We start from the raw sequence: 10,758 nt of genomic DNA on the forward strand, positions 1-10,758 counted from the left end.
ACCTCTGACTCTCTGAACAGCATCCCACCAGGACTCACCCCATTACCCTATCCCTGTAACCCTGTATTTCCCATGGCTAATCCGGCTAAGGGCAATTTAGCATGGCCAGTCCACCTAACCTACACATCTTTGGACTGCGGGGGGGAACGGGAGCACCCAGAGGAAACCCACACAGACACAACAATAATGTGCAAACTCCACACAGTCACCTGAGACTGAAATTGTACCCAGTCCCTGGCACTCTGAGGCAACAGTGCTAACCACTGAGCCACTGTGCTGCCCTGGGGTTAGGGTTAGACTAATGCTTGACAGTCTGAGAATTTTTGCTACTGATGAACTCTAAAGGCAAATGCTCACTCACCTGATATCATCATCCTTAAGCCTTGACCTTGGATGAATTGATGCAGTTGCTGCTTGAACCCTGCGCTGACTACTTGCCCCTCCCTATGTCAGATGAGCTTGGTGGAGCATTGACTTCTTAATTAATCTACATTTGAAACTAATTAGCATCTCCTGGACTTCCTGCCATTAATAATGTGAATTTAAATCGAATAACCTTTGACCTCAAAGTATAAGGCCATCATTGCCTTTGGGCACATCCTAATCTACGCCTCAGTCTTATGCAGAGCCAGCTCACTATGAGACATGCCTGTGATCAGGTTAGGAATGTGTAGCTGGTTAGGCGGGGCTAGGACCACGGTATGTCATACCGATGTGGTGGAAGGTATAATCGATTGGGAAGTGCTCTTAACAACTTCAGGGTTTTGGGAAATCTTCATAGTCATTAGGAAGTTTCTTTTCTTGGGGTATACATGTTGTTTTGGGAGGAGTTAAAGAACAGCTTTTATTACTGTTGTGTGAAGTCACTGATAGCAGCCATGATTTTTGAGAAAGGTGCCTCCAGAGAATGTCCTGGAATGGGCATTGATGGATGCACCCAAGTATGGATCAGCCTTTTTTTGTGCATTAACTGACAGTGGGTGGTAACACTACAGTTGGAATGTGGTGAGATTATGCAAGAACACTGGTTTGTTTCCTGTGGGGTTCCAGTGAGGGTGTGATGAGGAAGTTGTGATGAGTTTAGAGAATGAATACTTACTCCTCCCTTGTGTGCTCTTACAGCATTGATGGAAGTACATGAAGACTTCTTTGTGTACAAGAGCGGAGTTTACAGACACACACCAACAATGGCTGAAAAACCGGAGACATTCCGCAGACACGGGACACACTCAGTTAAAATCACAGGGTAAGGAATGATTGGTATGGGGTCTTGGTCCAAATAAAATGAAATCCAAGAAGAATTATTGGCAGTTCATGGAGATTCAAAACAACATTCTCATAATTGATACAATTATCTCACTGTCTTGTACTCAGTCAAAGACAATCTGGTTCACATATAAAATAGAGAAATATTTCAACAGTTGACTGCAAGACCAGGAGCTTAAAATGCAATAACTAAACCTCAAATAGGAACACTGCTTGATATTAGCGCATCCAGGGAATCATTGCACTCTTTGTCTTTTTATTGAGCAGTGCCTTTCACTCATGTTCAGAGTTCTCCATGTTCAGAGTTCTCCATGTTCAGAGTTCCCCATGTTCCTCAATAGGAATTTTTTGTTGTTTCACATTCTTGATGGGAACCAAGGGAGGAGAGGTCTAGCCAAGCCTTCGAAGTCCAAGCACAAAATTGGCCAGAGCACAACATGGATTAGAAAGACTACTGAAAACAAAAAGTGCTGAATATTACTGCGGGCCAGGCAGCATCCATGGAGTGAAAGCACTGATGAAGAGTCATCTAGACTCAAAACATTAGCTTACTTTCTGTCAATGGAAGCTGCCTGACCCGCTGTGATCACCAGCATGTTTTGTTTTCAGTACAGATTCCAGCATGCGTAGTAATTTGCAACTACATGGATTAGAAAGAAGCTGCTGATGTCACGATGGGGGACAAGTCTGATAAATGTGGGTGTTCCAGCTCTGTATATGATATGTAGAAAGGTCAAGCCAGATTGGGTGACTAAATAAAGTCAGGAGTGTCAATAATTTCCAGAATGAGTTGGGTTAATGTAAGTGGGAAAAGGATTGAGAGATGGGTTGGTGGTTTTCATTTGCCGTTGGAGATGAACTGAAGTTGACCACGTGTTTGTCCTTTTGGTTTCTGAGCTCTATGTGGTTCTTACAAGATGAGTTAGCCCAGCAGCATCCAATGCTGAACAACTTTGAAGGCAGAAAAGGGGTTGAAACATTTTGCATATTGGTTCCAGTGGATCCTCACTAACCGTAACCAGCTATGACTTGATCACCAGTCCACCTTTTGTGCTTTTAGATAGAGAACAAGTTGTTTGCAATGACTCAGAACAATTTATGCCAATGAATCAGGACAACAGCTAAAAGGGTTAAAAGGGCGACAAGTAAAAATGTCCAGAGGTATTCCAGACAAAGAACATGGAGACATCTAAAAATGAGCGAAACCCACCAATAAATAAAAAATCAAGAATGTAATGATTCTCCATACACACTAATATCAAGCAAAATGTTCCTAGCCGAGTATTAGTTGTTGCATTTTAATCTCCTGGTCTGTTTTAAAGTACTTTGCACTTTTTGCATATGAACAGGATTGCCTTTGACTGATATAATGCATGAGTGAGACCAGGAGCACTGAGCTGTTTTGTCTACGTGCGAGTGATAACATTATTCCATTCCACAAAAACGATATATAGTAGCATCCCCAGTCACAGCAGTGTGTGGAAAGATTATGGTGGCACACGCACACACACACGCACGCACTCACACACACACACTCTCACACACTCTCGCACACGCACACGCACACACACTCACTCACACGATACTCAGTGTGGATCTGAGTGCAGAGCAGATGGACAAGGAGATAATCTCCTCTCTTCACGTTTCAAAGCTCTGCAGTAAAAGCTGATGTTTCTGGGGTGTCTGCTGCTGATACCTCATTATCCCATCAATAACCTTCCATAGCACAAAGTTAGCATGTACGGACTGAGCTGCCAGAGAACGTGGTAGAGATGGATAATTACAACACTTAAAATGCATCTGAATGAGTATATGAATAGGAAGGGTTTATATGGATAAGGAACAAATGCTGACAAATGGGACTAGATTAAATTAGGATTTGTGGTCAGCAAGGACGAATTGGACTGAAGGGTTGGTTTTCCATGATGGGTAACTCCATAAACTGTATCCATCACCATCAGGAATTTCAAACATTCTAGTCACTGACTGAGAACCATGTCACCATTTCGCACAGGAGGAGGTCACTTAGGGCATTGTTCTTGTGTAGCCCCTCTGACAGAACTACTCAGTTAGGTCCACTCACTTCTTCTTTCTCTATAGTTCTGAAGTTTTTGATTTTTAAGTGTTGCTAAAATTTACTTTTCAACATTCCTATTGAATCTGCTTCCACTGACACTTCAGATCGGGAGCCCAAGATCAACTAGATCAGCCTGGGGAAACTAGAGATCCCCATGTCACTGTAATCACAGGCACTGACCGAGACCCCCTTGTCACTGTAATCACAGGCACTGACCAAGACCCCCCTGTCAGTGTAATCACTGGCACTGACCACTATCCCCATGTCACTGTAATCACTGGCACTGACCACGATCCCCATGTCACTGTAATCACAGGCGCTGACCAAGACCCCCCTGTCAGTGTAATCACAGGCAGTGACCACGATCCCCGTGTCAGTGTAATCACAGGCACTGACCAAGACCCCCCTGTCAGTGTAATCACAGGCACTGACCACGATCCCCGTGTCAGTGTAATCACAGGCACTGACCGAGACCCCCCCATGTCAGTGTAATCACAGGCGCTGACCAAGACCCCTCTGTCAGTGTAATCACAGGCAGTGACCACGATCCCCGTGTCAGTGTAATCACAGGCACTGACCGAGACCCCCCCCTGTCAGTGTAATCACTGGCACTGCCCACGATCCCCGTGACAGTGTAATCACAGGCACTGACCGAGACCCCCGTGACAGTGTAATCACAGGCACTGACCAAGACCCCCGTGTCAGTGCAATCACAGGCACTGACCAAGACCCCCCTGTCAGTGTAATCACTGGCGCTGACCACGATCCCTATATCAGTGTAATCCTCTGCACTGATCAGGATCCCCATGTCAGTGTAATCACAGGCACTGACCACGATCCCTATGTCAGTGTAATCACAGGCACTGACCACGATCCCCATGTCACTGTAATCACAGGCGCTGACCAAGAGCCCCCTGTCAGTGTAATCACTGGCACTGACCACGATCCCCATGTCAGTGTAATCACTGGCACTGACCACGATCCCCATGTCAGTATAATCCCTGGCACTGACCATGATCCCCATGTCAGTGTAATCACTGGCACTGACTGAGATCCACATGCCAATGTAATCACTGGCACTGACCACGATCCCCATGTCAGTATAATCACTGGCACTGACCACCATCCCCATGTCAGTGTAATCACTGGTACTGACTGAGGTCCACATGTCAGTGTAATCACTGGTACTGACTGAGGTCCACATGTCAGTGTAATCGTTGCCACTGACCAGGAACCCCATGACACTGTTAGCACTGGCACGAAGACCCATGCTTTGCTCTGTTGCATTAATTGTGAAATCTGCTGTGATAAAATTTGTTCTGTTTCAGAGTCATGTACACTAAAGGATTCCTTATCTCGGGCTTAATGCCGAGGTGTTTTGAAAGGGAAGTTAGCAGAATTGAATATCTGTTCTTTCTGTTGATATGGAATTTGATAAACATATGGAGGGTGGTCTTTGCAATCTGAGGAAAGATCCCAGTGAAATAAGTGACTTGCAGCTTAGCTGTTTCCTCCAGCCTTGTACCAGGTGAAGTCCCTGTGCAGAAATCTGCAGGAAATACTGGCTTCTGCCTGTTTTGTGTTGGATCTCAGGATGGAGTCTGCACAGTGACCTCCAGCTGGGGGTTAACCCCTTCCAGCTGTTGTTGGTGGAAAGTGAGCTTAATGAATGGAGAAAGGATGGATTCATCTTTTCCTTTCACTTATCAAGAAGCTAGAACTGAAACTGGTAAAAAAAACACTGGGGCCGGAGCTTATATGGTTCAGTGCAACCTTTTACTATCTCAAAGTATTTGCCTTTCAATATGAGAAGGAAGCTCATCAATCTTTAATGAGCAGATTTAATGAGTGAGGATTTATTTGTCTAAATTTCCATTTTCCTGATCCCCAAATCTCAAGAAGAACTTGTTGCCATCTATACCAGGATAAGAGTATTAACTGAGATTGAATGAACAGAACTAAATCACAATCTCAGTCATCAGGTTTTAACTCAGGATTGAGCTGGGCATGTGACCATAGAACATAGAAAAGTACAGCACAGAACAGGCCCTTTGGCCCACGATGTTGTGCTGAGATTTAATCCTAATGTAAAATATAGTAACAACCTGCGCATCCCTCAACTCACTGTTATCCATCTGCATGTCCAGCAGTCGCTTAAATGTCCCCAATGACTCTGCTTCCACCACCACCGCTGGTAACTCATTCCATGCATTCACAACTCTCTGTGTAAAACACCTACCTCTGACGTCTCCTTTATACTTTCCTCCTAATATCTTCAAACTATGACTTCTCGTACCAGTCAATCCTGCCCTGGGGAAAGGTCTCTGGCTATTGAAGCAATTCGAAGTATTTCCCAAATCTGCCCATTCTGCCCTGATTTTCACTGAACAGTGCAGGAACAGGCCCTTCAGCCTATCATGTCAGTGCTTACCCATGATGCCATTCTAAACTAATCCCATCTGCCTGCATATGGTCCAGATCCTTTTATTCTCTCCTTGTTCATGTGTCTGTTTAAATGTCTCTTAAACATTACTATCATATCTGTTTTTACCATCTCCCTCTGGCAGCACATTCCAGGCACCTATCCCACACTGTTTTTAAAAAAAAACTTGCCTCGCATATCTCCTTTAAACATTTCCCCTCTCAACTTTAACTATGGATCCTAGTATTTGACTTTCTACATTAGGAAAATCGTCCCGAGAATCCACCCGGTACTTCTATCAGGTCATCCCTCATTCTCTGATGCTCTAATGAAAGCAATCCAAATTTGCCCGACCAGAGTTTATAGCTAAACACACTCCAATCCAGGTAACATCCTGGTAAATCCTTTATGCACCCTCTCCAAAGCCTCCACATCCTTAAAAAGCCTTCACGTGTGGGGATCAGAACTGCACACAGTACTCCAAATGTGGCCTAACTAAAGTCTTATATAGTCGTAACATGACTTATCAACTTTTATAGGAGAAAGTGAGGACTGCAGATGCTGGAGATCAGAGCTGAAAGTGTGTTGCTGGAAAAGCGCAGCAGGTCAGGCAGCATCCAGGGAACAGGAGAATCGACGTTTCGGGCATGAGCCCTTCTTCAGGTTTCTGAGGAAGGGCTCATGCCTGAAATGTCGATTCTTCTGCTCCTTGGATGCTGCCTGACCTGCTGCGCTTTTATCAACTTTTATACTCAATGCCCTGACTGATGAAGGTACATATGCTATATGCCTTCCTTACCACCTCATCTACTTCTGTTGTCCACTCCAAAGACTATGTTGACAACATCCACTGCCCTGCCTTCAACAATCATCTTCATTACTTCCTCTTCAAAAAACTCAAAGATCTTTGTAAGCCAAGGTCTCCCGAGCACAAAGCCCAGCTATCCCTACTAGATCCATTCTTCTCCAAATGTCAGTAAATCCTGTCTCCAAGAATCCTTTCCAATAATTTCCCTACGACTGATGGAAGACTCACCAGCCAATAATTCCCTATTGACTTTCTTAAATAAAGGAACAACATTGGCTATTCTGCAGTGTTCTGAGACTTCACTTGTAGCTAAGAAGGATACAAAAATCTCCATCAAAGCCCCAGCAATTTACTCTCATGATCCTTCAGTATCCTGGGATAGATCCCACCAGGCCCTGTTGACTTAATATTTTCCAAGACATCCACGCTGAAGGGCATCTAATAATTCTAATCAATATAGTGCATTATTCTCCACCATTTCTGCCACCTACAATCAGCCCCACCGTCAGAGATATATTTCCCTCCCCACCCTTATTTGCGGTCTGCAGAGACCATTCCCTCTGTGACTCACTCACTAGGTCCACACGGCCCACCAACCAACCCTGTACTCCCGGCACCTTTCCTTGCTGCCAGAAGAGGTGTAAAACCTGCGCCCAAATCTCCCCCCATCACCTCTGTCTAAGGCCCCAGAGGATCCTTCCACATCCAGCAGAGAATTTCCTGCACCTCATCTACTGTGTCTGTTTCTCTTGATGTGGTTTCCTCTACATTGGGGAGACAGGACGCCAACTCACAGAATGTTTCAGGGAACATCTCTGGGAGAAATGCACCAATCAAATCCTAGCCACCCAACGACTGGAGGAAGAATGCCTCATCATCTGCCTTGGGACCCTCCCCCAACCTCATCCAAGATCCAATCCTCCAACTTGGCACCACTCTCTTGAATTGTCCTAGCTGTCCATCTTCCTTCCCACTTATTCGCTCCATCATCCCCTCCAACCTATCACTATCACCCCCAACCTATCGCCCTCTCAGCTACCTTACCTCCACCCACACCGCCCCCCACCTCCCCAACCCTCCTATTTATCTCTCAGCCCCCTTCGTCACACCGCACATTCCTGATGAAGGACTTATGCCCAAAACATCGACTCTGCTGGTCCTCGGATGCTGCCTGACCTGCTGCACTTTTCGTGCACCACACTTTTTGTCTCTGATCTCCAGCATCTGCAGTCCTCACTTTCTCCTAATAAATATATAAAATGCCTTGGTATTCTACTTACTCCTTGTTGCCAAGGACATTTCATGGCCTCTTTAAGTCCTCCTAATTTCTTGTCTAAGTTTGTAACAGCAAGCTCAGCCCAGCTCAGTGAGTGACCATTGTTAACGTGTGAAGGTCCAGACAGTGAAAAGGGGATCTTGCAGTCTCCCTGTCAGCAGGAATAGGTTTGACAAGTATTTCAGCCTTGGGTAGTATCATTTCTGGTTCTGAGCCAATCTATTCTGAATGCAGCCCATACTTGAACACACAAATTAGGCTTCCAGTGCTGACCATAAGAGTGGAAGTAAGGCCATTCGGCCCATCGAGTCCACTCCGCCATTCAATCATGGCTGATGCGCATTTCAGCTCCACTTACCAGCGTTCTCCCCGTAGCCCTTAATTCCTCTAGACAACAAGAATCTATCAATTGTATTATTTTGTACGTCTCTATTAAGTCTCCCCTTAATCTTCTAAGCTCCAACGAATACAATCCCAGTATCCTCAGCCGTTCCTCATATGTTAGATCTGTCATTCCAGGGATCATCCGTGTGAATCTCCGCTGGACACGTTCCAGTGCCAGTATGTCCTTCCTGAGGTGTGGGGACCAAAACTGGACACAGTACTCCAAATGGGGCCTAACCAGAGCTTTATAATGTCTTAGTAGTACATCTCTGCTTTTATATTCCAACCCTCTTGAGATAAGAGACAACATTGCATTCGCTTTCTTAATCACGGACTCAACCTGCATGTTTACCTTTAGAGAATCCTCGACTAGCACTCCCAGATCCCTTTGTGCTTTGGCTTTATTAATTTTCTCACCATTTAGAAAGTAGTCTATGCTTTTATTCTTTTTGCCAAAGTGCAAGACCTCGCACTTGCTCACGTTAAATTCCATCAGCCATTTCCTGGACCACTCTCCCAACCTGTCTAGATCCTTCTGTAGCCTCCCCACTTCCTCAGTACTACCTGCCTGTCCACCTAACTTCGTATCATCGGCAAACTTCGCTAGGGAGTGCCGTGCTGCCTGTTGTGCCATCTGTGAAATAAAACTGTCAATGTCCACACTCAGGTTGACAGGGCTACAGTACACAGTTTTGAAGAAGAGCAAAGGCATTTTCCCTAGAGTCCACGCCAATTATTTATCCCTTAGACAGCATCATGGAAACTGATGATCTCACCATGAACACATCAATGTTTGTACTTTGTTAACTGTACAGCTGTGAGGTATCTCTTTGCCATGATAGACACTATATAAATAAAAGTCTTGCTTTCTCTCAAAGAGGCTTGACACCCCTAATTCCCACCTGATATCACCTTCACTGCTTCATTTTCTTTCAGTGGCTAAGGAAAGCTGTATGGCTTTGCCACCATCTTCATTAATGTGAGGACTCAGTGGGCTGAATGGCCTGCTTCCACACTTTGTAGGGATTCTGTGGTTCTATGAATGTTTGTTGATTGAGTTTCTCTGAGGCGTGTAGACTCCCATTGGTGTTTGAACAACTGACTGAGTAAATTCTGCCCCGGAGGAAGAGAAGTCTCTCAAATCAATGTTGACCTTTCCTCCATGGATTACACAGGGTGGCTGTAGAGCTCTGCTGTTGGAGTGTGAAATTCTATTCTAATTGGAAGACTTTGTTTGTGTTTCTTATTGTAGGTGGGGTGAAGAGCAAGTACGCGATGGACAGGTTCGCCAATACTGGGTATGTGGAAATTACAACCATGCACACAACGCAATGTTATTTTTTATCCCAATTAGAATGTAGGAGTATGTTGGGACATTAGAACAGGATTAGATACAGAGTAAAGCATCCTCTACACAATCCCCATCAAACAACTCCAGGATAGGTACAATACAGGGTTAGATACAGAGTAAAGCTACCTTTACTCTTTGAAATTGAAAGTAAATGAAATAAAGCTACCTTGACATTGTCTTCATCAAACACCTGGGACAAGGAAAGCATAGGGTTAAATACAAAGGCAAGTTTGTTTTACTCTTTTAAACTGAAACTAAATGTGCCTCAATACCATCCATATGAATCACTCCGAGGAGGAACAGCATGGGGTTAGATACAGAGTAAAGTACCTCTCTACTCTTTATAACTGAAAGTCAAACTCCCTCAACACTGTCCACCTCAAACATTCTCAGGACAGGGGTAACACATAGTTAAGAGTAACATTTTCTCTAATCTTTTAAAGAGGAAATAAAGCTTCCTCCACTTGTCTAAACTTAAAGTAAAACTCTCTCACACTGTCCCCATCAAAGACCCCAGGAATAGAATAAAGTAGAATATTCTTTATTATCCTGTGTATTCGAGTACGGGAATACAGTGAAACGTTTACAATGTTGCCTCTCATGACACAATCTAAGTACAAATACCAAGGTACAAATCTTAGATGCAAAAGTGGAATAAAAATGAAATGAAGTTGCATTAATGTACAGTGATTCACAGTATAAATAAGACATAGTTAAAAGGATAAACATTATAGTCAATAAAACAAATTACAGATAAGCAAGAAATTGCAGTATCTCAGCACAGATGTTTACACACATGGTCTGACCAGGCTCGCAGTCGCTGATCGCCCAAAACAGACCCCACTCCAATAACTGTCCCTTCTCCACTCCAGGCCTCCAGCCCGCTCCACTCCAGGTGCCAGCCTGCCACACCCCGCTTTGGGCCTCCAGCCTGCCCCACACTGCTCCAGGCCTCCAGCCTGCCCCACACTGCTCCAGCCCTCCAGCCTGTCCCACTCCACTCCAGGCCTCCAGCCTGCCCGGCTCCACTTCTGGTCTCCAGCCTGTCCTGCTCCACTCCAGGCCTCCAGCCTACCCCACACTGCTCCAGGCCTCCAGCCTGCTCCACACCACTCCAGGCCTTCAGCCCACTCCACATTGCTCCAGGCCTCCAGCCCACTCCACACTGCTCCAG

At 45.0% G+C, this 10,758-nt stretch overlaps 1 protein-coding gene across 2 annotated transcripts in view; it reads left to right on the top strand.

The window, feature by feature from the left end:
* tinagl1 (tubulointerstitial nephritis antigen-like 1) overlaps positions 1–10,758 on the top strand; it is a 103,819-nt gene that overhangs the window by 81,463 nt on the left and 11,598 nt on the right. For both annotated transcript variants that reach the window (XM_043717968.1, XM_043717967.1), the window contains exons 10-11: positions 1,123–1,246; positions 9,486–9,531. In XM_043717968.1, the coding sequence (XP_043573903.1) occupies positions 1,123–1,246; positions 9,486–9,531 (170 nt within the window). The remainder of the gene's footprint in view (positions 1–1,122; positions 1,247–9,485; positions 9,532–10,758) is intronic.

The sequence above is a fragment of the Chiloscyllium plagiosum genome, chromosome 27, assembly GCF_004010195.1.
Source record: "Chiloscyllium plagiosum isolate BGI_BamShark_2017 chromosome 27, ASM401019v2, whole genome shotgun sequence".
Taxonomy (NCBI): domain Eukaryota; kingdom Metazoa; phylum Chordata; class Chondrichthyes; order Orectolobiformes; family Hemiscylliidae; genus Chiloscyllium; species Chiloscyllium plagiosum.